General features: G+C 39.4%; 2 protein-coding genes across 3 annotated transcripts in view; both read left to right on the top strand.

The window, feature by feature from the left end:
• The first annotated feature begins 2839 nt into the window (after positions 1-2839).
• Positions 2840-8549, top strand: RAN (RAN, member RAS oncogene family). The gene is made up of 7 exons (XM_054219359.1): positions 2840-2991; positions 3941-3983; positions 4878-4962; positions 5056-5181; positions 6240-6427; positions 6996-7166; positions 7275-8549. The coding sequence occupies exons 2-7, from the start codon at positions 3948-3950 to the stop codon at positions 7317-7319; spliced, it is 651 nt and encodes a 216-aa protein (XP_054075334.1). The 5' UTR covers positions 2840-2991; positions 3941-3947; the 3' UTR covers positions 7320-8549.
• A 141-nt stretch (positions 8550-8690) lies between these two features.
• Positions 8691-27478, top strand: part of ADGRD1 (adhesion G protein-coupled receptor D1) — a 170326-nt gene continuing 151538 nt past the window's right edge. Inside the window, exons 1-6 of one of the 2 annotated variants that reach the window (XM_054219357.1) lie at positions 8691-17382; positions 17633-17812; positions 19634-19890; positions 21826-22079; positions 22562-24696; positions 24793-24829. In XM_054219357.1, the coding sequence (XP_054075332.1) occupies positions 24628-24696; positions 24793-24829 (106 nt within the window). In that variant the 5' untranslated portion in view covers positions 8691-17382; positions 17633-17812; positions 19634-19890; positions 21826-22079; positions 22562-24627. Of the gene's footprint in view, positions 17813-19633; positions 19891-21825; positions 22080-22561; positions 24697-24792; positions 24830-27478 lie in introns of both variants that reach the window. The other variant, XM_054219356.1, reaches the window with a different exon arrangement.

Below are 27478 nucleotides of genomic sequence, written 5' to 3' on the forward strand. Positions count from 1 at the left end.
CCGGAAACCATGACAAAGCTGCACACTCCCATCCCATCCTCTGCTCTGAAGCCCCATTGACTGGCTTCAGCTCTTCAACTAAAACGTGTTAACACATGTTGCCTGTTTAGTGATGTTCAGGGCTCTAGTAAAAACACCAAAACTTTGGCAAAGTCCTAAATCTGTACAACAACAGGTGTGTCTTAAAGGCCTGGGGCTTTCTAGGAAATAGAGCATGCACATACTACGGGAGGCAGAGAGTCCTCAGTGGTATTGTGTTCTTAGGTGTGTGCCAAAAAGTACTCCTTAAGACTATAGTCAATTACCTGTAATTATTAGTATCTCAGTTCTATCATATATAGACTTATCTTCTAGACCACATGTTCAGCAACTGTAAATTCTAAAAATGTTACTTTTGGATACTGAACATAATAATCCAATGCATAATTTTCCTCACAGAGTCAAAGAATTTTATTCCCGTGATGGATCAGGAATTTAAAGGTCCTGAATTAGCAATGTATGCCACTTTAATGACAGTAAATTGCTGACTTTTTGTTTTCTGAAAAAATTTAGATCTACATCTGCCCTTCATCATTGACCTAGTAAGTGCTTCTCTTCCAGAAGGGTAGTCTCTTAATTAAACCTAGAGTCAGACATGTTTTACCTGGTGAAAAAATGAATAAAGTTTGTCTTTTGAATACATATTCTGCTTGAATTTTGCTACTGTAGGATCCATGTTACCTATCCATGCTGAAAGTGACTAATTTCCTCTTCAGATCTTTCAGTGTAATTTCCTGTGTTGCCTTGAACACCGGCGTGCAGACCTCCATTCCTGCCTGAGCTCATGTTCCAGAGACATTTCCGCAATCACGGCTTTAACTGGGAAGTACAATTACATTCCTTTTCATTGCTTGCCTGGACATATTGTTGCCTTCATTTACAGTTTGCAAAATTATTTTGCTTCCTACTAATACAGCAGTCACATTCAAACGTGCTGTTTAGCACTATGACTGTGTTTATCTCCAGGACGACCTTTTGTACTGTTCCTCATTTGCATCTTCACTTGGTTATTAAGGGCTGCCTTTTACTTTGTGCATTTATCTGCATCAGTGAGTTGCTAAGTTTCTTCACAGGTGACCTGAGTCAAGATATAGGAAATGTAAAGATCTTTTAAAAGTAATTATTCTGCTGATTACCTGGTGATATCTTATTGACTCTAATCTTTTAGATAGTGATCTAACACTGCTGATGAGTGCTTGGAAGTTTATTGTTGCCTCTGCTGAATGGAGATGTTTTGTGGATCTTCTGAACTGAACACTTACACATGATGATAAAACAGGTGATAAAAAATACATTCCACATAGTAACTTACCTTAGTAACAAAAACATAAATATTTGCCAGGCACTCAAATGCTATGATAGGGGACTTTTTTATTAGAAATCTATTTTAATTATTCCAAAATAACGTATTAGATAGCATTACCATTTTGTTTTCAGGACAAAAGTGGTTTACTAATGAATTTGTAACAATATTGAGAAGTTTCTAAAGTACACTGAGTGTTCTGTAAACAGTTACAGATTGCTTTTTTTCCCCTGGAAGTGTTTAAATTCTTAAAAACTGCCAAACTGCACTAATGTGGGTTTATGGGCTCCTATTTATAAATGCATGCCTATTTGTCAAGAAGAGAGGTGGGATTCACAAGGGTTTTATAAAGATAGCATTGTGCTGAGACAAATTTGAGTTACATATTCTGAAAAATATCCTTTCTGACACCTAGAGGCCATCAGCAAAAATGTTTAAAAACCCACAAACCCAACTAGTCCAAAAAAGTGAAAGCAAGTTCAACAAGCCAGTGATTTTTCCAACACAGAAAATCTTGTGCAACATTTGGATTTGCATTACGCTATCAAATAAGCAAAAATTACAGCAGAATGCAATCACTCTTGTAAAACTTGCTGTGTACATTGCCATAGAAGAAGTAAGCTGTGTTTGTATACATCACCTGCCATGAAATATTCTCTGTGTTAATTCAATCCAGAGATATTTTAAGAAATCATGCATTTATTCTGATCATGGGGTGCAGCATGCAAACCTCATGAAAGCTGTTTGAAGCATACTGGAGTGAAAAAATCAAAGACCTTAAAAATCAGTGTGATCCCATGAACTTGGTATTTATAGACCTATGCAAAACACCTAGGTTCTTTGAAAGTCAATTTTTGAATAACTTTGTTCCGCTGAAGTTTGGACTTGAGATCTTAGAGAAAACACTGTAAATCCAGGGCTTCCAAAACAAGTTTTATTTTCATTAATGCACTCTCTAGTGAACGCAAATCAGTTTGTATGAAGAACTGAAAAGAATGGTCATAAGGTACATTTAAGGAAAGTCCTTTTGAACACAGCCACTTTTACCTGAAAGCTGTTCAATTAAATTCTCCTGCTGCTTTTGAAGACTATTAAACCGTGCTGGAGGCAGTTCAATAGGTTTTCAAAGTAACTACACACAATTTTTAAACTTTGTCTGCAGAAGGAGCATCATCAGCTAACTAGAACACTTTCTGATGCGATTTTAATGATTAAACAGAGAGACTGCCGAGCTCCCCGCGCAGCTCAGCCTAGCCCAGAGGCTCTGCCTCGACCTTCACCAGCAAACCTCGGGCCTTACGGCAGACGGTGCCACTTAGAACCGCGCATTCGGTCCGGCCTCGAACACCCGGCAGGTACGCGGACCTGGGGCCGGCGGAAGATAGACCCCTCGAGGCGGCCAGCAGAGGCCAGGACCCGCGGCGGAGGAGGCCGGATGCCCTCAGAGCCGCCGCCAGCGGCCCAGCAACGTCCGACCACTCTCGCGCCCAGCAGCCTCTCTCCCGCCCGCCGCTGACCACGTGATGGGCGGCCCCTCCCCCTCCCCGTGGCCGCGCGGCGTCGCTCTCCGGGTATTTGAACCGCGCTTCCGCCATCTTCCTAGCGCCCAGTCACTGAGGGGAGCGACGCGGAGAGACGCCTCGGGAGAGGTAACGGGGCCGGGGCACCCTTCTCCGCCTTCCAGGAGCGGATGGGGGGGTTGCGTGGCTGCTGCGTGAAGCGTGAACGGTGGGGATGGCGGTCACCGTTAGCTCCCGCCGAGGCGTGGCGGGAGGAGGTGGGTTGGGTTGCCGCGAGGCTGGGCCCGAGCGAGCGTTGCAGCTGTGGCGCTTGGCCTGTGCGGCGTCCGTTCTCCCCCCACGCCTTGGAGCGGGGGAGCTGAAGGGGCCGGAGCCGCGCTGCGCTCCGGCCCGGGTAAAAGGGCGGGTGAATTCAGGGAGGGGGAGCGGAGCGGAGTGGGGCCTCCAACGGCCTGACCGGCGGGGGAGGGGAGGCGGCGCGCGCTGCTCAGTCATGGTGGCCGATGGCGGGGAGAGTCGGTAGGCCCGTTGGTGGGGTTGGGGGGGGGGGGGTGGGCTGAGGCCCGGCCAGGGGGAGGCTCTACCCGGGAGCCCCGGGGGACTCGCGCCAGGCTCTCCTAAAGAGCAGGTGAGCCCTCTGGAGCGGTGGCGTCCTGCTCCGGGCGGGCTGGGGAGGAGGGAGGCGGGGGTCGGCCTCCACTGAGGTGTCCGCCGGAGGCCGCGGCTCTGCCTTGCTTCCTCCGGGCCAGAAAGGCGAAGGGGTGCGGCGGCGGCAGCCTACCGTTACGGGGCTCCGGGGGTGGGCGGGGAGGTGCCGCCGCCATTACCGCGCGCTCCCGCCGCATGCGGGGAGAGGTGGCGTCGCTTCGTGCCCCGTGAGGGGGCCCGGGACCACGTGGGCCGGAGTGGCGGGGGGAGGGGGGGCGGGCTGGGGGGGCTCCGCCGGCGGCGGCGAGTGGCGCGGAGAACAGGCACCCTGGGAGGCGTCCGGGAACCGAAAAGGACGGCCGGCCTCTTCCGGCTGGGCCTTGAATCAGCTCGCCTGTTGTGAGCTCACATGCTTCCATTTCCCCTGCAGACCCAGCATGGCCGCCCAAGGAGAGCCCCAAGTGCAGTTTAAGGTAAGGGAGTGGTTTAGGGATTTTTTGTTTCTTTTTTTTTTTCCTTCCGTAGAGAAGTAGCACGAGAGACTCGAGTGTCAACGTGGATGGTAGGTTTGGTTTCGAAGTGCTAGTCTTTTCTTAACGGTGCAGTTAGTTTATTGTAATATTATGTGTAACTTGTACAAAAAGATAGTCTTGCACTGTGCCAATCTGATGCTATTTGTAGTTTAGTGTAATAAATTTTAGTGATGATTTGCATATAGAATGATTTTTAATTTCAGAGGTAAAGTTCATAGCAAAAAGTCCTTAGAGTGAATTAGACTAGTCCGTTTTCTGTTTTGTATTAATTGTTTAGGGGAAAAAAAAAGTTAAAATGCTTCAGAACAGAATTTTCTGGTGTTTTGTGTGTGGCTTTTGTTATCATAACAGCCAGAATTCCTTCAGACTGCTTCATGAAAGGTTGTTGTTAGTGTTTCTTATGATACTTGTCTAGAGTAATCCAGTTCTTAGTAGAGCAGGTGTTTGGTTTTTTGTTTGCTTTTTTGTTTGTAACATTATGGTGGGTTTCTCCAGTTCGGGTGCTTAAATGAGTTCCTCTCTAAATATGGTCACATTCAGGTTGAAAACCCCAAATATTCTTAATTCAGTCACTTGTAATTTAGTAGACCCCTATTCACAGTGCATTGTCGGTTTCAGCTATAGAACTAGATAAGTCTGACTAGAGTTTTAGAATGGTAGGCGTAACGAATGGGGTTCCAGGACAGCGAGTCACTTCATGGGGAGTTCAAGCTTTTCTTTAAAGTATCTTGTAGGACTAAGGTCTTTGTAGTAATAACTAGTATTTACACTAAAATGACCAATAAATGTCTCTGGAAAGATACTGCTCTGACTTTTTTGTCTATCTGTCAACAGCTTGTCCTGGTTGGTGATGGTGGCACTGGTAAAACAACATTTGTAAAACGTCATTTGACTGGTGAATTTGAAAAGAAGTATGTAGGTATGTCTGAAGAAACATTTGAGACTTACTATGTTACAATTAGAAGTGCAATTCATGACTTGCTAAGTGTGCTGCTTTTTCTTATTACTGTAGCGACGCTGGGTGTTGAAGTTCATCCTCTGGTGTTCCATACTAACAGAGGCCCTATTAAATTTAATGTATGGGACACAGCTGGCCAAGAAAAATTTGGTGGCCTGCGAGATGGCTACTACATCCAAGGTAAGATGTGTCTATATGTGGGAATACTCTCTACTACTTAACAGTTCAATCCTTAATTCTGTTCCCATTGGCCATTTTGAAAGCTGTCAGTACTGCTTGCAGTGATGAGCTGGCTTCTGGGTCTTCAAACTCTTAATCTAGTTGTGATAATTTCCTTTGCTGAGCAACTTGTGCTGATGTGGGAATGTTCTAAGACTGTATGCTAAGATTCAGTGTGCTATTACAGGTTTTGGTATTAAGAGTAATGGTACATGTTAAACAACAAGATATTGCTGATGAAATTCAGTGTTTAAGAGGTGAAAGTATGTGCTTCAGTTAGTACACATTTACATCTATATTAATGTACTGTGCTGAGGCAAGGACTTGAAGCACACAAACTGTAAAGGTTTCGATACGATGATGAAGTTGTACATCTCCATGCCAGAGTCTAGTTGTCTTTCTAAAGAAGTATTGGTAGTGTCCCTTAAATTCTGCTTGGCCAGGCTGAGTTCTTTGTGTACTTCAGTCACCTGCATATCTTTAAAATTTTGCAAGGGATTATTAGATTTTGACATTATTGCTTTTTCTTTAGGAGTATCAGCATTGAGTAAAGGCCCTCCGTTCTTTGAAAAACTGTTCTGGACAAGGGTATCCTGAGATGTGGACTACAAGCTCTCAACTTACCTGAAAGCCTCAATAGGATGGCTGAGATTAGTTAAATAGGTGTTAGTCAACTTTGATTTACACAAATATTTGACAGAAATTAGCTTTTGTAATCCTTGTATGTTTTCATATAATTTAACACCATGTTACTGAGTGGGGCAGTTGCATTGATCAAATTAGCTGGTGTTTAAGATTGGGCGCTAAAGATGTGAGGTGATGTGGCTGTGGGCTGAGTTCTATGGACTTGTGTTGACCTTGTTAACAGAATGTGGTATCTCAGAACTGCAAAGCTGAGAGGGAGAAGTTAATGCAAACACTTAACCCTAACGTGGGATTTCTAGGGGTACCTCTTCTCTCCATCTTATAAGCAAGTGCTTACTTTCCTGATGTAAATTTTGACTATTCTTTTCTTGCAGCTCAGTGTGCCATAATAATGTTTGATGTAACATCAAGAGTTACTTACAAGAATGTACCTAACTGGCACAGAGATCTGGTACGAGTATGTGAAAACATCCCTATAGTGTTGTGTGGCAACAAAGTGGATATTAAGGACAGAAAAGTCAAGGCAAAATCCATTGTCTTCCACAGGAAGAAGAATCTCCAGGTATGTTGGCATGAGTTTGTAGGAATGGAACTTGTTGGGCCTGTTGACTGCAATTGTGTTTTGTGCAGTAATCAACTGTTCTGCCTTTGTCAGTACAGGCTATAACATTTCAACTTCACATTCTGTTGGCTGCCTGACCCTAACTTCAGGGAAGGGGGAAGTGATGATAAAGATGATCGTCACTGGTCTTGAGCAGAAGCTCTGATAAGTTCTTAAAAAAAGTAGTGTGTGTACATTTGGCTTTTACTTCTCAGAATCTTATCAGATGACACAGAAGTGAGACTAAAGTAGATGAAGTCACAGGAGAAAGATGCACTATTGCTTCTTGAAAGCTACATCTTTGATCAGACTGTATACTCTTCATTTATTGGTTTTTGCCTACTTGACTGAAATTGTACATTTCTAGACACTTAGATCATAACTGTTTCTGAAAGCATAAGCAGAAGTCATGTGGTCAAAAAGAGTACAGAGGTAGAAGTGGAGAAATAATGTGCATGTTAATCTTTGCCCTAAATACCAGTTAGAGGTGTCTCTTTTTTAGTAATGTATAATATGTACTTTTTTGCAGTATTATGACATTTCAGCTAAGAGTAACTACAACTTTGAGAAGCCTTTCCTCTGGCTTGCTAGAAAGCTAATTGGAGATCCTAACTTGGAGTTTGTTGCCATGCCTGCTCTTGCACCGCCTGAAGTTGTTATGGACCCAGCACTGGCAGCACAGTATGAGCAAGACTTACAGGTAAGCGAGAAAGGGCGCAAAGGTCAAATGATGAACAGGTAACTAGTGTTTGGACTCTTGGGGCAAATAACTAAAGAATGGCTCTTAAGTGTAACTTCTTTATTCCAGATTGCTCAAACTACTGCACTGCCAGATGAAGATGATGACCTGTGAGGGATGAAGCTGGAGCCCAGCGTCAGAAGTCTAGTTTTATAGGCAACTGTCCTGTGATGTCAGTGGTGCAGCGTGTTTGCCACTTTATTATCTAGCTGAGCAGAACATGTGCTTAATCTTTGGGATGCTGAAAGAGATGAATGGGCTTCGGAGTGAATGTGGCAGTTTAAAAAAAACAAAAAAACAAAAAACAAAATGAAAAAAAAACCAAAACAAAAAACTTCATATTTTGGACCTGCATATTTAGCTGTTTTTTGGACTGCAATTACTTCCCCTTTTGAGTTTCAAATATAAGACTGCTGCAGTCACATCAGAGTGTTAAGTGGTAAATCTTGTTTCTGTCATTCTCATTCTTTTTTGTTTAGATAATAAAGTTGTATTTCAAGTATCTCTAAGCAAGTGAACTTTCATGCATTGTTAGGAAAACTCTTCAAAGTGTCTTTTGCTCTTCAGTTGAGGCTAATACTTGATTGTCTACTGCCTTTCTCATTCTCTGTTCTCCTCTTCCCTTCTGCTTCTCATGTTATGCTTCTCTTGCTAAATCAGAGCTAACAGTTAACCTTCCCTTGATTTCCTGAAGCGTATAATTAAAGCACCTGAGGAAAGCTGAACTAACTGCCAGGTTAAACTAAAGCAGAGAACACTGGACTGGTAAGTGTGACTGGATCAACATTCCCATGCAGAGGGAATGTTTGTGGTTTGCAGGGTGTCTTGAGAGAAAAGTGTGTAGTTCAGCTTGCATATGCTACCATTAGATGCAGTCTCAACTCTCTGACTTTTAGTACAATATGCCTTCACAGAGCTCTGTATTTTTAGTAGCCAAAACCAAATGGCATCTAGGTCCGTTAGGTGACTCTAAAGCTGTATCTTTGCATGGAACATCATTCAGTAGAACTATAGCTGATTAAACAAATTCTCTCTAAGCATCTTAAACTTCACTAACTAGAAAACAGCTGTAGTTTGAGCTAAAAAGCTCTTGGCTACAAAACAAAATATCTAGACTACTGTAACTGCACCAAGTTCTTAATTTGAAACTCTAGCTTATTACAGCACAAATGGTGGAAAATGTCAACTTTTAACACTATCTTGTAGAGATTAATCTTGGTCAATATTAGTACTGCTAGTAAACAAAACTAAGATACCATTTTTCAGTAGTGTTTGAGTACATGAAGCCTTGAACTCTTCAGTTTTGTATTTTTGGTTTCTTAATAAAGTGGAGCATTTCATTTATTCCTTTTAATTTGCATGTTTGTGTATGTAACTCCTACTTGAATATTTGAATACTTGAATACTATTCAACTATTCTGGTACATGGCAGCAAAAAGCATGGACTGTGATTATTCTGCAATGCTGTGTAAAGGAATCATTTTAAAGTTAGGGGAAGTTAGAATTGTAGCATGGGGTGTGTGGGTTTTTTCCCTTTTTCATAGCTAGTTAATGAAAAGCTGAGTTGTATTTAGGACTTGATGCTCATTAACAAAAATAAGGAATGTCATACACTTAATTTGTAAAAAGACAAACTCCCACTTAACATTCCATTGAATCTTGCTGCATCATCTTGCTCTAACTTTGTATTGTAGGTTCTTGCCAGTAGTGTTCACTAATTTACCTGTGTATATCTTGGTTGATATTGCTCGCTTGGCTGTCTGCTACTGCTTTACTAAGTGTAGTAGCTTTTTGTCTTCAAGCTGTCTCACTTCTGAAAATGCACTAGTTAAACACAAATTGATTTAGAAAACTTCAGTAGTTCTATAGTAGTGATATGTACTAAGAAGAAAAAACAGCAGCACTGAAGTTATATTTGTGGTGTTCTATAGTGTGTGTATGGTGTTATCTTCACAACTTGCCTGCTGTGCACAGGTACTAGCCTTGGTATGAATTCCTACAGAAGAGCTGAAGAGATTATGGAAAGTGAAAGAAAGACTATGCTATGAGTGTTGTTTTGTAGTCTTCAGTGTTCTAAGTCCACAAAACCTTAATCTCTGAAGTAGGCAGTAATACTAGTTCTGCTGTAAAGTAATCTCTTCAACCTGAAATGTTTTGGGAGTGGAATTAAGTCTGCTTGTTGCAGTATTATACTTTGCTTGTCACATTTAGTCCCTGTTAATTTTCATTATAAATAATGCAGGTGTCCTTAATATGCATTTGCAGATTCCTGAGTTGAAGTTCCTTAACTTCCAAGAAGCTTTTCACTAGTTTGGTTTAGGCAAAATAACTTTATCTATTTAGTCAAGTAATGAGGAAAATAAAACTTGCATTTTAAGTACGTCTGTACTAAATAGTCACATCAGTCGGTGTGAGAGCTCTAGTATTATTAGGACTGAATTGATGAGACTGAAATCCTTTATTGCAATACATGCTTGGTTCTAATTGCCTGACTGCTGTATGGTTAGATCAGATTAATTGTAGGAGTTCTTTTGTTTCTTGCACACCATTTGGTGAGTTCTCCCACACTAAGATCTCTGGTTTCAGATTCATTTTTAGTAACTTGTCATTACAGACCATGCTGAGCTTTAACTTTCAAAAGCAGGAAGAGGTGCTGGGGCATTTACTGTTCCTAGTTCCGTGCTAAAGCTCTTGAGTTTTTCCGTGTCCAAGCCCAGAGGGTTGTATTAGAAGAGTTGTTGGAAAACTAGTGCATGTGCAAAATAGTTTTGCTACTTATTACTGAACCTTTCAATGAAGGAGTGTTAAAGGCCTCCTTAGGAAAGCTAGGGTTGCCCTTGGATCTCTCAGGATTTCAACAAAATCTTGTTTCAGAACATTGGAGAACAACCTACTTGGCATACAGATTTCCAGTTGCTGCAGAGAAGTGAAGTCTGCCTCTCTTATGCCTCATTAACATCTCCTTCCTTTAGAAGTGGTTCTGTTGTGTTGTTAATATAGTTGTCTTAGTCTGAACTAGTGGAGAAGACAGTGCTGAGACAAATTGTTCTTCTGCCTTCACCTTCTGGAACAAATACATGATTTGATTGAAGCCAGTAGTTTTCCAGACCTGGATTGGTAGTACTAATCACTTTCTCACCCATGTCTTGGCAACAGTTGATTTGTCCCTTTTAAACCAGGATTGATAGCAATGTCTTAGAAGTAACTGAAAAGTTAAATCTCCTGCTGCTTTGATCAGTTTGTTTTCACATAGGTGCATTAATTTATAGGCTGCTGGTGTGTGTGTGTGTGTTGATTTCTTCTTTTTTTTTTTTTTTTGTGCTGAGATGAACTCTGCCTTTAAGAATCTTTTTCCTGGCACAAGCTGCTATATGAGCATCCCACGAAAGAGTTCTTCCTTGCATGTGCCTTCTAATGCTTGATGATCTCTGCAAGTGGCCAAAATTGAGGAAATGCTTTCAGCTGGAGACTTGTGAGAAAATGAATGATTATGCTGTTCTGGGCCAGTAGCTTTTTCAGAGAACACCCAGGTCATAACACTGCTGTAGTGATTCTGAGTCCTCATTGCCCTCTGGCTTCTGTGTAACTGTTTGTGTGGTGCAAGCGATTGCCTTTCTGGCAAAAAAAACCTGATTCCTCTTCCTGTTTTAGAGCTCACTTGCCTGCCTGACAAACAATGTAATACTAAACTTGGAGGAATTTTGTGCTTGAAAGGAAGGCTTAATATGATAACCTGTTTAACAGATTTATTGGGACTTTGCTAATGAGCCAAACCATAGCCTCTTTAGAGATCTAGTTATTGAATAATTGTAGGACTGTTGAAACATAAGGCATGTTATTTATACCAATGCTATATAGCACAGGGCCTGAATCTTCTTAGGTTGCAGATTTCTGTGTACAAGACAAATACTTCTAATTGGGTTGTGTGGGTAATTCTCTTCTAGTTCACAAAGTGAACAGGTGGTTCAGTAAGTGGATTACACTTCCCCAAAATTTTAGTATGCTACAAGCTACATCCCTGAAATGGGCCAATGCTCACATTAGAGCACTAGTTCAGTACAGGTTCTCTGATTTTTATTTTATTTTTTCAAAATTTTATTTTGAGTAGTTGTAGTTGATGTCTGTCTTGCTGTGATTCTGGAATTCTATGACAAAAAGAATCAGATTCCCATATTTCTATTACTCGCTTGAGGGGAAAGAAATTGAAAAGATGAGTACAAATTTCCCCAAATAATGTTGTAAACAGAATTTCATATTTTATGTAACACTACCAAAAGTTTTAATGTTTGAGCCACTATTTCTGAAGTCATGGTTTTAATGTTTAATGCAAGCATTCAAAATTGCATTTCATTGATAAAGGTTACTAGGAGGCAACTAGCTTAGTTTACTCTTAGTTGCCACTTTATTAATAAAGTCTGAAAAGGGCAGCTAAAACAAAATCTCTGAAAGTGTGAAGTAGATAGTCATAAACAGGAAGCTCATAAGGTTGTACTTAACTAGTACTCTTCCTGTTACGATTGTCTAAGTGACAAAATCACTGATTACACTCTGAAGCATCAGGATCTTTTCTTTATACAGCTATTTAAGTCTTCTGTACAAAGTGTTAAGCTAAAGACAGCAAATCAAGTGACTAATATAAATGGTTCTTGTTTGCTTTGACCTTCTTTTTCAGGTGAGAGTTAGCTTGCATGAGCCAGCACTGCAGTCTGATTTCCCAGTTGTAATACCAACTCCTATTGCTGCTGCGAGATAAGCTTTTCACTACACAAAACCAGTGGTAACTTGCTGATGACTTTTTCATATATTGGTGACTTGAAAATAGTGCTGGAGGGAAGCAACGTGTGTGTTGCTTATACTGAGAGTATAAAAGAAAGTTAACTTCCCTGTTGGGCTTTTTTGATGGATTACACCATAAAATAATAATTAAAAAAAGGTGCTAAAACTTCCAGATCTCAGGTTGGGTTCACAGGGCAAGTATTTAGGGAAATAGCTCAAGCCAAAGAGGTTTGTTCCATTTATAAATAAAAAGGTGGGTCATAGTAAACACGAAATCACTGTCTGCATTTTCTGACATTATTCATTAATTTTTCATTTTGGATCTAGTATTTTTATTTCTTATTTATGTCTGGATGTTTTGTTTCACTTGAATACCTGAATTGATACCTAGTTCTAAAACTTAATTCAAACTATAGTAGATGACTACAGTAATTCCTTGAGGATCGTGTATAAAAGAGCTGTTTGACACATATCATCTGCCAGTCAGAACTGCAGAAGTTGTTGCTAGGTATGTGAGGCGTAAACCAGGTGAAACAGGAGTTCTTAGCTCCTTAGCTGAACAAGTCTGATACAGCTTACAAAAAATCTTTGTTACGGAGACTGAGCAGTTACTGCACAATTCTTTTCTCTTGCTAGAAAGCAGACTGTGTAGCATCTGAGAAACGGGTTAATTCCAGGCTTGAATGAAACTTCCCCGATGGGAGATAAAATGACTGCTTTTGTGGTACCAGTTTCAGCCACGCGGTGGGGCACACCGCCCGCGCTGGGGCGGCTGGGCTCCCGGGAGAGGCTGTTGGACTGAAATACGCCTGCTGGGGTTGCACGAGAGTCGTGTCTTCAAGAAGGAAGCAGCGTGCATGATTTTAGGTTTACTCATAGTAGGAAACGGCTATACTGCACGTGCAGTAGCAGGTGCTAGTTGATAAAAAATTTAAAACAGGTAAGAGTTATTTTTTCTACAATATTCCTGTTTGTTGCAAAATAAGGTAAATATAATTAGACTTCTAATAGGGTTATTTTTTCTCTAAGTTATATCCACTAAGTGTGTCATCCTAATGCTGTTAGCATAGCAAAGCCTAGGCACTGCCATCATGTACTTTATAACTTTGTCTTGCTCTTCAGCAAATTTAGGTTAAAAAAAATAAATAAATAGGAGTTTACTATGTGGAACCGGTCAGCATCTTGATAACTGACATTGAATTAACGTATAACTTTGCCGGGGGAAAAAATACATTAAGTGCTATCACCTAACCTTGATGCAGAACAAAAATCTGGTGAGGAATATGCAGCAGTCTTACCCAGTACAGCACTGTGTCATGTAATTCATGGTTTGACCTTGTAGTCAAGGTACTGTATGAGTAGTGAAATGAACAGAAAGCTTGAAGGATCAGTGTCCTGAGTATTACAGTTCCTATTTTCCTGTAGAGAGATGTAAATAAGGGAGGAAGATGTTTCTCCACTCAGACTTTCAGATTTGAAATTAGGATGGCTGGAATAACTGCTCTGTGACAGTTTTAGCTAATTATGCTGGTGAATGCCAACTTTAACAAGTTCCTCAAATGCACTTTGCATATTTCATAGGTGATAAACTACATCTGTGCTTTTCCAGTTGAGGACCCTGGTTCAGAGGGTGGAATAAGCAATTCTGACTCTCTACACAGGCACATCCCTAGCTGACATGGTACTTGGAACTCATGGCAGCACAGGAGAAGCCTGGGCAGTGTGGCATAAAGCTAATGTGGCATCTTCAGAAGTGTAGCCTAGACTGTCAATAAGATGAAGCAACAAGCAAAATGTTGCCTGAGGCAGTGAGATGACACCTCTCTTGTAAAGGGATGAGCCTGCGAGAAGGAACATGAGGGAACTCATAAGCAGGAAGACGAAAGCATGCATACAAGTTGAGCAACCAGAAAAGGTATGGAGAATAGGTGGAGAGATGTAAATTATGACTAGAGAACTGTCCTGGTTTGAGGTAAAACGGAACCAATTTTCTTTTAGCATCTTAGCGAAGTGCTCGTATGCTAATAACGTGATAGTGATTAATGCAACATTCCAAAGCATAACTAATTAGTAGCAATTGTACTTAATAGAAGTTGCTATTAAATATCAAACCAAATAGAGGAAAGCAGTAGGGGGAAAGAATGATGCAGGCTGGAGAGGGAGGGGAACTCAAACTCTCCTGGCGACTGAGAACTTCACTAGATGGTTCTCCACCACAGAGAACTTAAGATAAGAGCAGCTTGGTATCCAAAATGTTGCAAGAGCTCCCTGTACCCACACATGAGAGGCTGATCATGCACCTGTGCTTTGCTGAAAAGCACTTTAGGTGGTGCTGACAGGATACCATAGATAAAAGCTTTCAAGAGAAGAAATAGACCTAACTGAAAATAATTGACTTTGTTCCATACTAATCTTTGTGCACATGACAGTTGACTTTGCTAGAACTTCTGTGATTTAAATGAAAGCTGCCTGAAACAATCTATCTTAACACCCTGCAACTTGGAAGATTACTTTAGTTAGGCAGTGTTTTGCCACTTCGTTGTAGGTGAATAACTTGGATTTTTCCAGATCAGGCATTACTTCAGTAAACAGCAGGGACTTTCAGTAACATGTAAAGGATAAATATGATCTAGGCATGTAACATATTCTGTGCTGCAGTTTGAAAGACTTACACCCTGGGGCAAGCATTTTTCTATTGCGTGTTTTATTACTCCTTTCAGTTTCTGCAGTTGACTACTTCTGCAAGTGCCCTTGAAGTGTTTTGGTTATAGGCTAGGTGCTGTCCTCTTGGTACGTGTGTATATAGTGCCTTGTACAAATATGACCATGTTCTGACCTGGAAGCTTCAGTACAACATGTGAAATGATACTCCTATTTTTCATGTAAATATTCTATATCAGCCTTGCGGAATAAATGAAAATGGAAACATATAGATATAAAACCTACTCATCTGTATTTGTAAAAATGATAGAAGAAAATAATGCTATCTGCTTGGGTTAGTTACGCTTTCAAAATTTATTTGTATTTTAGTTGCTGTTGGCCTCTGAGTGGATACTTGCCACTACTTGTTTACTGCTAGCAGAGGGCTAACGCTTTTATCCCCTTTAATAACGCTTTTATTGTGAATGTTGATACGGTCGGTATTTCTTTGAGTCTGTCTCCTGTTCTTCACCCCAGCTGACTTTGCATAGGCTAAAAAAGGCTTAGAGCCCAAGAGAAAGCAAGGAAACACTTAAAATAATCTCTTGAAAAATCAGTATTTCTAACTAATTAAAAAGGATCTGAAGAAGGTCACATCAGTCACCTTTACCTGCAAGTGACGTGAAAATGACAGTTATTTAAGGAGCCTATGAAAATCACTGTGAGATTGAGAAATCCTGTAGAAAAAGGGGATTTTTTTTGTCTCTGTATCATCCATTTTCATAGTCAAAATCACATTTTGAATGATTGATTTTATTTTAGCCTGCTTTTCTGCAGTATGCATTAAGAACAGTGGCAGAAACAAATGTGACTTTTTCTTTTGTTTATTGTTTTGAAAATATGTTAAGCTTTTAGCTAGCTCTATGATTCCAGGGTGTGTCCTGTGATTTTTAGGATCCTTGGGATGGCTGTTGCAGTCAACAGATGTAAGTGATTTCTCTAGTCAGGTTATTAAGCATTACAGTGAGGAACAGACTTACAGCAGTCACAGTGGTCAAGAGTGCATGGAAGAGAACTTATGCTAAGGTTCGGCTTTTGTATTAGCCCTCTTCTATTGATGGAGAGCTAAAACTGCAAGACTGGTACCTGAAACTGTGGGGCTTAGTCTGGATCTTAATTCTGGAATTTGGTTTTCATGCTTTTAAATTACTGGGTTGCATTTCAGATTTGATGACTCTTCAGATCTTAATAAAAGCACAGATTTGGAAGCTGCTGCCAACATTTTAGCCAGTGCTCTCATTTCTGTCCCCACCCTCTCATTGCTTTTGACACTTCGATCTAAAGAAAGAAACTACAAAAGACAGGAACTTTGCTGTTCCCCATAGAATTAAAAGTCTTTAATATGTATATCTATAATAGGCTCAGATGTTCTTACTGAGAAGTAATTTGCAGATTGGCTTCTGGGTATGTTCTCCATTTGTGCTAGTAAACTTGTTTCACGAAGCAGTTCAATGAAACTTTCATGGAGTTGCTTTTACCCAGCAGAGCAAGAGAGAACTAAGTAAGTCTGTCAGAGAAAAACTGACACAAATTCTAAAGGCAAAACTCTATCATGGTGAAATAATTCTGTAATTAAGAAAATATAACTGCCTGAACGATACCCAAAACTTGTAGTTACAGGCCGGGGCATTTTGGCAAATAAGATTTGGCTTACATAAAATTTCTATAACGTTTTATTTATACAATTATCCAATTTTATGTAAGCTTGACGTTAAGGCTCAGATAATCAAAGATTTGATTAAATTAAATCTTTGGGATTTTCACAAAAATCAAATGATTTCTTCAGTGTATGGAGTGAGATGTTCAAGTCACTACCGCAATACAAAAAAAAAAAGTCAGGATGATGCAGTAAGTAAACAATAAAAAGAGTCATCTAATGACTATTAATTAGCAAGTGGGACCTCATCCAAAGAAAACTTGAATGTATAATTTATTGTATGATGTTATTCACCTGCTTGGTCTTTGAGTCATTAGGCTCTTAATGTTTTCAGAAAGAATATATAAATTATAGCAGCTTAACATTGCATATATAGCATGATAAAAGTATTTTCATCTGATTTGGCCTATATTGTGTTGCCAAAATGCTGTATTTTTGTTTTCTGGCATCAACCAGCCACTTCTCATTTTCTTAATTAGAAAAATATTTTTTCTGTAATAGTGTTAGCCTTGTTGAATTAGCTCCAGGATTTTTGCTTGTTTGCTCTTTCTTCAGTCTGAACTGTTCAGTTTGTCCTTTTCAGTATAATCAACTAAAAGAAAACTTCATGCACTATTTTCAGGAGTGTGGTCTACTTTCTCACTAACTTTGACAAAGTTTCATTTACGACTTGATATGCCCTAGGGACCGGAGACATGCAATGGCCACTGCCACGCTTTGATTGTCTTTTGTTAGATAGCATTGTCCAAAAAGAATTGTGGTGCCTGAAATTCTTCTACCTATGAAGCTTTTTTCATAGCTTTTGTGGTCCTTTGCTGATCTAAGAAGCATTTGAGTTGCTCATTTGCAGCTATCTTTGTGCAGGTGGATTCCTACCAGAGATGGGGGCCCAGTTAAGTCCTCATGAAGTAGCTTGCTCCATCACACATGATAGCTGCTCATTCAGCATTTTTTGTGCTTTTGAAGGCCACAACTCTGAGAAGCTGCACTCTGTCAAGAATCATCCTACCGTTAATCACAGTAATACAGATGCTAATAAAATCTGTATGTATTTATAACTTTCTCATGCTAGTAAAACTTCTATGTCCCTCCCATATCATGCATTCTTTCAAAGGCAGTACTGGTTTATATAGCCTGTACAAAATCTTTATACATAATCCTTTCCCATGAGGTCAAGAAAGTCTTGCTTTTATTGTTTTTTTTTTAACTTAAAATTGTTCTTTATAATGCCTCGAGGGGTTTTGTTTGGATATTTTTTGCTATGTATTGGAAATTCAAATTTATTATATTTCAGGATTTGCATTGAAACTCTTAGTGTTGATACTAGCCAAAATTAATATTGTTTAACTATGAGGAAAAAATGAAAAAGGAGAACATAGAAATAAATCAATGATCTCATAAGTCACAGAATCGTGGCAAAATACAGTTGGAATGGATCAAAAGAACTAATTTATCTTATTCTCCTGCTGCAAAGGTAAGACTGACTGTTTTCATAGTATCCCTGACAAGTGTTTGTCCAGCCTGTTTCAAGACATCCAATAATGGAAACTGCACAGCCCTCTGTCCTTCCCTCCTGCAATGTGTTCTACACTAATGCCAAACCTTGTTACCTCTTACTCCTCTGCAATGAATGTGAAATCCAGATCTGATTCTTTTCACACGTTCTTTTCATATGACCAAATCCCTCTGTACTTCCTGATTTGTCACTCTTGACTCCTGTTCTGCTGGTGACCACCGCTAAACACGCCAATTTTTTTCCCCTCAAGAACAGCCTGTGTAGTCATCTGTTTCTTAACCTGCATTTATGTAATGAGTTATTTGTGTTTAAATACAGAACACAGTAATACAGTTATGACTGTAGTAAACATGAACATAGTATAGTAAACACGAACATCCATTCATGTTTACTATTTTGATAGCTGCATCTAAGTTTGAGACCCAGAAGAGACTGTTATTGGTCTAGACAGTGAATGAACCTTAGAAATGATGGCTTTTCCAGGGAACTTCAGGCCTGTGCGTTAATTTCTGATTTAAAAAAAACCCCACAAAACAATGACAATAAAAAACCAACCCAACATCTTTCTAATAGATTACTTAAGGTGGATATGAAATCAAATTGAATTTTATATTAGTTCTAAATGCAAAAATAAGTATTTGAGTTTTGTAGCTCAATAATGTATGGAGTATTGCAGGAAGAGCAATAGAACTGAAGCTGTAGCAAGCTTTGGCATAACGTAGCAATCAAAACTGATTGGATCCTTGGACATAATAGATCATGTTTGCTGGCCTGTGCCACCCACAATAGTATTTCTGGTACTATAAGGGCTACAGCCACACTTTTGTTGTTATGAAAACATATCCTTAATGTCAACTGCACAGCCTTCTTTTCTAATAAAAATGCCCATTCACATGACTTATTAATTTCAAAGTTTCAATGTAAAGAGAAGCAACTGATGCTGCTGGCCCATTTTTGCAGTCCTAAAGAAAAGTTACAGACCAAAAAAACCCCTTATGTTAAATTTTCTAGCTGTTTGGTTGGGAAAGTGCTAAAAGAAAACGGACCAGAGATTTAAATGTTGGTGTTTTTTTAATATTCTGAGAAAATTGGTACAATGTACTTCAAACTCATTCATTTATAGGCATCCACAGTTCAGTGGATGGCTTACCATTTAAAGAGTGTTACAGGGACTGTAGCAAACACTGTCTATGGAGAGCTTATACAGTAACATAAGATGAGGCATGTGCACAAGAATAAACACAAACAGTTTTCAAAATAAGAATGAAAAAAAACCAACCTGCTTTTACAGTTGCAGATTCTTGAGTTATGAAAGCACAGGAGGCTATGCATGTTTTCAGTTTAAATAAAATTTATTGTAGACTAGATTTTCACTGGTAGTTAAGTACAGCCCTGATGTGCGTTGTGTAAGGGATAACAATTAAAAGGGGTGTGTAGTTGTTCAATGCCTGAGATTTGCTAAGATTGACAGAAGCTGCTTCAATAGTAGTAGCTGTTTTAAATAAGCAAAACTTGTGAGAATACAATAAATGTACTGTAATCACTAATCAAAATATTAACCAATGTGTAGTATTTTGTTCTAGAAAAACAGTTCACCTGGGTGAACAGTTCTCTTCAAATCGCATGTTTTTTGCCTCTTATAAACTTTCATTTATAACATAAATTTCCCACACTATAAAAATGAGAGCTAGTTAACTAGAGTGCTAAAAGGCATTACCTACATACAAACTACTTTGAGAAAAATGTTTTCTGTCAGTTCCCTCTAATGATCCTTTTCAGTTCCCTTGCTCAAAGAAGAAATGAGTGGTTGGAAAAGAAAACCAAAACCCAACCCTTCAAACTACAAAGTTTTTAAGTGCTGCCAAAGGCAAGATGGCTCTGCCTGTCAGGACATGGGGACAGCTTCTTTTAAAAACCAGAGAAGAAGCCATAGTTTCAGTGAATGGGATAGAGCTGGTGTAGACCCAGCCATGGCTCCTTTGAAAGGCTGGAATGAGCCGCATGCTGGAAGAGGCAGCTTTAAGACTGCATTGCAGGTACTGATACCCACCGCCTTTGAACACGTGAGATGTAGCTAGCAGAAAGAAGTCAGAGTTCCAAGCTCCCTTTCTTGTCTGTAAACTACTGTCAATTCAACTCTTGGTCCTGGGTGTTTATGTTTAAACTACAGTGAAGTGGCTTTGGTTGCAGCCAGTTAAACCTTATAACAGGGAGGGAAAAGGCTAATGGAGCAGCTGAGGTTTAGGAAGGTGACTGCAGAATCCAGACAGGTTGCTTTTCCATCAAATGTTGGGAGTGCAGTTATTGGCAGGGACAGCTTCTTCACCCTGTCCCTCATTGTGTTTCATCCTTGCACAGTAACTAGACGGAGAGGACTCTGTTCACCAAGTCTTTGACCTTCCTGTTGAGCGTAAGCACTGCAAGAGTTTCTGCAAGGCAACAACGTGCTGCCTTGGTAGTGAATATATCAAACTTGGTCTGAGAGCTAGTGCAAGTTCTTCGCACTACTATAGTCCTGTGCAAGGCCAACTTCATAGGCTTAGGAATGACTTTTTCATCACAGAAGTGATGATTAATTAAAAACCCCAAAACTCATTTGGTATAGGCTCACCACTTCTACTCATTACAAAAATAACTGTGCTGGTACACAGGTGTGTATTGAGAAGGTGGTATGTTTTTCACAAGATCTTGTTTTGGTTCCTTGCAGCTGTGCAAGTCTAATCAAATTGCACTTACATACTCCCGAATAGTTCCAAGAGAGCTGGCAGAGTTGCCCTGGCTGTTCCCTGTGGCAAAGGACAGCTGAATTAGTTTACAAAACTGTGGTGGGTTTTTTGTGGATTTTTTTTTTGTGTAAGTGAAGTTAAATAAAATCAGTTCTACAACTACTTACTTTGCATGTCTGTGACAAGCTAGAAAAGTTAACACTAAAATTACAAATTTAAGCAGACAGGTGGTGATATATCAGCAGTAACCACCTTGTGAATAACTATTACTGGCAGAGAAATAGTTTGACCAGGGGGTCATTTTAATCCAGAATATTTACTGGTGTCTTAGTAGAGACTATGGTATTAGAAAAGTTTTACAAAATCTAGCTGTTAGATTTATTCTTAAAATACTCCTTTCTAAGATGTTTTTAAAAACATTTCAATCCTAATTATGCACCAGCTCTCTTGCGGGAAGTTAATGATTCCAATGAAAACAAAGGAAGAAAACTGTATTAGAGGTTGTTTGTCTTCGGCAATGTAAAACATTATTTAAAGGATTGATTTCTCTGCTTATATTTATGCAGTTAGCAATAAAGACTTTTAACTTCAGGTTATTTTTCATTTCCTGGTAACTTTGGCTACAGCATTTGCTAATTTTTCTGTTTCAATAATATAATCATCCTGAATGAATGTGAGATGAACAAGGAAAGCTGAAACTGAAAGTTAATTATTGCATGATGGGTCATGCTCATGTTGTTGTGAATGTGTTGCAACCACCTTCACCAACGTGTGTCACAACAATTGATCTTTCTTTTTCATTAAACCTTTGCCTTAAAAAGTCTACATCACCCTCTGCCAAAAAAAAGAAAGTGAGGGGCCGGGGGGGGAGAAACCTGGGGCATATAGTTCCCAGTGCTAATTGCAAGCCTCTGATTGTTGCTGCAGATCATCAGGCATTCTGTTCTGTTTGGGGAACTCATTCTACCTGTCAGCAAATGTCCGAGCTGCCCGCTGGCCTCTTCCCCGCTCTGCTTAGGTGGGAGAGAATATCTACAGGCTTTCCACGGCCCATCCATTTCTGTAACAGGGGGTCCCAGGTCTTTCCCTCCTTGCTCCCTTCCCAGGGTCCCGGGGTGGGAGTGCTGTACTGGGGAGAAACCTCTCTGCAGGCTTAGCATGGGCTCCCTGATTACCCGGTGCCTGCAGACCTTTGTGCTTTTATTGACAGGCAAGTACTTCAAATGAGTGTTGTTTCATCTGCAGGTCCTCCAAGGCAATCCCCTGTGATTGTCAGTGTCCTGAGCATTGGGTCAGTTACTCGGGTCTGCATGCAAGACGCGCTGCCTCTGCTCTGCGGTGGGAGCAGTGTGATTTTCTAGATCAGGTTTCCAGAGGATCACAGGAATAAATTCAGAATTTGTTTCTGCAAATAATCTCCAATGTCTGCTTGCAATTTGCTGTTTCCACAAAAATTTTTGGCAGTGAACGTGTTTGCTTGGATTCTCACAATTGTTTTGGTAAGCATATTCCTTCCCTTGACAGGCCCCTCTTGGCAAATATTTCAAATTCCTGTCTTTCTCTTCTTACATTTTAGCTTTTCTCAGGATTTTTAGCTGCAGCTCTCTATTATTTGTAAGGGTGGCTCTACTTGTTAGTACATGATGCAGAATTTCTAGGGTTTATACAGAATTCCTCCTCTTCCTTCAGGATATAGAGGGGTTTGTGGCTAAGAGTAATGAAGTAAGGAGTCTGAAAAAAATCCTAAAGGGAAACAAGCAAAAGTCCAGACTGGTTATAACTAAGTGGGAAGGTAAATTTTTGTAGGAACTGAAATTCAACATTTTTAAAATTATTTTTTTGTAGGTCCTAAATCAGGGCTACAAATAAAATACACATTTCATTTCAACACTGAAATTTTGTAATATTAAACTGGTAACATTGAAGCATTCATGCAGTATGAATATCTTAAGGTTTCCAAAATTAATTTTGATCTCTTCAGTCCTTAGACCTTGGAGTCCCACCTACACCAGTCACCTGTAAGGAGGTATTCACCACCAGAAGCTTTGGGAGTTCAGCATACGTCTGGGGAGCAAGCTGGGTAAATCAGGGCCACAGCTACTACCAAACTTGTTGGGCTTCCACCTATATAATCTCTGTATGAAGTGTCAGTGGAAAACTGTTTCATCCCAAAAGTTCTAATCAACTCTAGCCAAGAGTTTGGTGCAGAAGCTGTGATTAAGAAGTAGACCAGTAAGAGGACTGATAATACTGGAAGGAGTAGAGCTAAGAAAAGGAACCAGGTGAAAATCGGCTGATACAGGTACCTGAAGAGATGGGGCCAAGAGTCACGGAATGGATGGGTGGGAGGAAAGGATAACTAAAGGTCAGAATATAAGTCACAGAGGCACCGCGGCATGCATGGAAACAAGAATGCGTGATCATTTTTCTATAGATCAGTATCTATATGCATCCATTGATTTTTAGGCAGAGAATGCTTTGCTGCACAAGTAAGCATCTGGGGCTGAAAATCAGATCTAATCTATTGACGTAACTTTTGGCAAAAGAAAAGTGGTTTTGTTTGAGGTAAGCCCAAACCATGACAAAAAGGTAAACAAAATAATTTGAATTTTGCTGAGATATTAGCATGGTCTGCTTCTGATTTTTTAGGTTCTGATCTTGGCTATATCACCTTAAAAAGGCTTGTGTGAGGATAAAGAAGGGGTTGATCCAGAAATGTAGTGGAGAGACAAACAGGGATAGAGAGCTTATCAAATTTAGTTTAAAATATTACTCTTTTGATTTATTTCACCAGAAACAAAAAAGAAGTTGGAGGGAACTGAAAACAAGATTTTACCATAGAGGAGCAGATTAAATGAAGAATATCAACTAGTTCTAGCTGCTGTCTGTCTCTTATATAAAAAGTGGTAGTTAATATTTGTGATGTAGTTCAGAGAATAATTGGGGAGGCTCTTATAAAAATACTTAAGTGTAATTTTTTTTATTATAAAATAAAGTGGCAACTATAGAAGTATCTTCCTATTTCTTTTACTAGATTTGTTGTGCAACTTTGAGCAAATCAGTGAAACAGCTAATGCCTCAGTTTCCCCTTTTTGACAGGGGATGGTAGTAAAATTAATTCTTTGGAGTGCCATGTGATTTAAATCAGTGTATTTCTGTCTAAAAAAAGTGTGACCTTTAAAAAAAAAAATCTGTTATTTTAACAAGTAGATCTTAGCTTTCCTTCAAAAATTTCTATCTGAAGCCTGTTTTATTTTTCTTAAATGTTTGAATTATTAACACTTGTTCTGGCTTTGATTCTTCTTTAAGTGTGCAGGTCGCTGAGAACAGTAATATCTTCTCTCTGTTTGCTGAAGCGCGTTGACTTGTTTCCACTTGTTCCTAGCTGGCTGGTGTTAGGACCCAGAAAAGAGACAGCAGCAACGTGATATAAATAGAGTACCAGAATGGGACAAAGTTTGAGAAGAAAGCATGACATCACTCAGACTTGCTCTCCACCCAAAAAGATCTGGGATGGAGGTGCAAACGTGAGCTGGACAAGCAAGGAGTTAGCAACTCTCTTCAGCTCTGTTTCTGAAGAAAGAGAGAGAGTTTTATGCCCTATGTGCTATAAGGAAATGCACTTTTTTTTTTTGCTAGCAAAACCAAAACTGGCTTCAGATCTCTGACAACGTGAAAGTAATTGAAAGGAAAAGACAACCATAGGAAGAAAGTTGAAAACAAGATCTTTTCTTTTTGGCACAGATTGTAACAGAAATACTTGACTTCTTTCCATGGAACAGTACAACTTTCGGATCTGATGCACATTTCTTTTAATTTTCCTCCAATCGTGGTAATTTATTTATAGTTAAATGAAGAGATCAAAGTGTGAAGCAAGCAAATACTACTCAAAGGGTCTGGAAGGATATTTTGCCATCACTGAAGGAACAGACTTTTTGAATCTGCATGGAATATGTCCCTTTTAATACAAAAAGTAACAAAGAAAAACTTATGATTGAAATCTTACAGGAATTTGAGTTCAGCTGTAGTTTTAACCTTAAATAGACCATGGAGAATTTATTATCTCTGCTCTGTTGTCGTTATTCTTTGCTGATTTTATTTCAGTACAAATATCAGGTAATATTCTGAATATGGTCAGTATTGAGATATATTTGGATTCCTCTTAGCAAGTTTTGCCTCACTATGTCTCATTCTGTACTGTTTTATGTGCAGGTGTATGGAAACTATTCCCAGCTACCCAAACACCCAGGTAAGGAATATTCTATTTACATGTGCTTAAATATTTATTTGCTTTTTCAGTTCATATTTTTCATTTTCTTAGTAGCTCTGAAGAAACTGTGGTCCTACATTTGAATGTCAGCTCTGTATTAAAAATGTAATAAAGTCTAAAGTGTCAGGCTGTCCCAGTCACTTTAATTTCAGTAACATACCTACTAAATATTCTGCATAGAAATATATCTGGAGAAAAATGCTTGTATTTGATACATAGAAAAATCCTATACACACAGTTTGTTTAGTTTTACTTTTTTTGAGCCCGAGTTTCTGAATCAGACCTCTACACAGACTGTTTTCTTTTTTTCTCTCGATGTCTTAGCGTTCAGCATTTTCAGTTCAATGATTTACAGTTAGATATGCCAGCTTGTATACTTTGTAGTACTTTGGCATGGCTTCAAGTGATCTACCCTCCTCCCAGCCTTCATGCTTAAGTTTAAATCAGTTATAGAGCATATTAAGGACCTCTCATCTGTTTTCAATGTAGAAAATCTTGCTCAAAGCTTATTTGGAGTCTGTGTGTGTAACTGCAGAATTCTTCCATTTATATAAATAGTTTAACCTCAAGCCTCATGGTGGTGTACAAGCACAATTTTAGTGCTTTACCAATTCATGTATGGCTTTGTGCTTTTAAGCTTTAACCATATGTAATTATTTTCAAAATAAAATATAGAGTGATGTGGAAAAGCCGTGTTGTCTGCTATTGCAGTAGCTTCAGCCCGTTTAGGTTTTTTTTTTTTGTTCTACCTTCACTCAAAAATAAAGAAATACAGTCTCATTTCCTATAGATGAGCACGACTGGCTTCTAGTTGATGGAACAACGGGGGGGAAAAAACCCTCCCGTAATGAGGGGGCAAGTTCCACAACATTTATTTTGCAGTACAGTGTATGTGAGGAAGCATAACTGCAAACAGTGCTTTCCAGATTTGAACTAGGCTGTAAACACGTCCTGTGATTTTCTTCTAAATGCAGAGTAGTTACCTATTGAAAGGATATTACAAGTTGCATTTTAGGCAACAGGTATTTGTTTTCAGAGCTCTTCTTGGGGGTGACTGGCTAGAAGTAGGGTAACAGCATGGCTTTACATAGTTCAGAACTGGGAGTTGGGTAAAGCCACTGACATGCAGCGTGGCTCTAGGCAATTCGCTTAGATATATATCTATTCCCCTTCCCAGCTTTTAAATGTAAGCTCCTTAGAATATAGCTGCTTCTTATGAGTCCGATGCTAGACATAGCAATGCCTTTGTTGTGATGCTACTACTACTGCTAAAATACTTGTGCCACATTTTAACACAGGTTTTTGCATCAAATAATTTTCTCTTGGGATTTTTCTATTTTCTCTTTTTTTTCTACCACCTCTCTTAACATTAGTCCCTTTTTCTTTACCTGATACAAAAGGGAGATGTTAATGGGAGCAAGATATTTGCATATAAGCACATGGTGAAACAGCAGGCATGTTCTGTGCTCTGCAAAACAGAACTGGTAGTTTGAGAGTTGGATAGAGGTACGTTAGCACAGGTAGCCTATGTGGACGCTCTTAATATCGTAGACATTTATAGCTTCCATTTCTTTTGCAGCAGCCAGAATATGTTCTTTGAAGATAGAACTAAGGACATACTGAGGCAAAAAACCTTGTCCCTGTATCCTGTTTCCTCAGCGTGCTTTGCCATGCTCAGCTTAGTTGAATTTGTGTTGCCTGGAACTTTCAGATTGGGTTTTGTATGTGCTTATTCTGTGTCATTATTCTGTTATGTTGGCGGTAGCTTTCTCCTTCTGTTAGCAGTTGTGCCTTTCTCTGTATCTTCCAAATATTCAAAGGAAACGTGTTGCCGTAGAATCTCATCCATTTCTCTAGACACATGCCTATCTTATCTAGTTATACTAATTTTTCTGTGGGAAAACCTCTATGACTGCAAACATTTCTAGTTAGGCAGGCCAATAATAATAGATCCTGGTCAATTGTAAACAATTTGTTAGATATCTTTGGTATAGTTCAGTTTGGAACCAAGTTTGAGTAGTTGATGTATCCTCACAAGATGCAGACCTGCTTTTAGTTCTATGCTCTCAATCTACCATTGCTTGTTTTGCTGCTTAGCAATTTTACCAGCTTTGCACTCTTATTAAAAATGTCTTAGGATCTTCTCTGTGTTACAGCTCTGAAACTGTACCATGAGGATGGAGGACATCAAACTGATCTCCACAGTGTGGGCTAGGCAGTTTATGGATGCAAATAAAATTTTTGCACCTTCATCCATGCAGGATATTAAAATGATAGAATAATTATCAAATAGGCAAGCTGTTTTGATCTCAAGAGTGAAGAAAGGTGTGGGATAAATTGTCCATGTCAAAGGATACTGCTTGTGATTTGTTTTGATTTGCACACTAGGAGTGGGGAGCTTTTGTATGGTGTATGACAGCTGAAGTGGTTTCTAACAAACTTATCTCTATCAGCTTTGCACCTCAGGTTCTTGAAAGATTGCTTGGGAATGAAAAATTATTTTAGGGCAAAGACCTGCAGATGTGGTATAATATAAATACTTGCTCTCTCTGTACCTGTTTTCTGTTGTGCCATTCCCCTCCCACTCCCAAAAGAAAAGATTAACTCTAATAGGATGATATGCTGTGA

This window comes from Rissa tridactyla, chromosome 13 (genome assembly GCF_028500815.1).
Source record: "Rissa tridactyla isolate bRisTri1 chromosome 13, bRisTri1.patW.cur.20221130, whole genome shotgun sequence".
Lineage (NCBI taxonomy): Eukaryota > Metazoa > Chordata > Aves > Charadriiformes > Laridae > Rissa > Rissa tridactyla.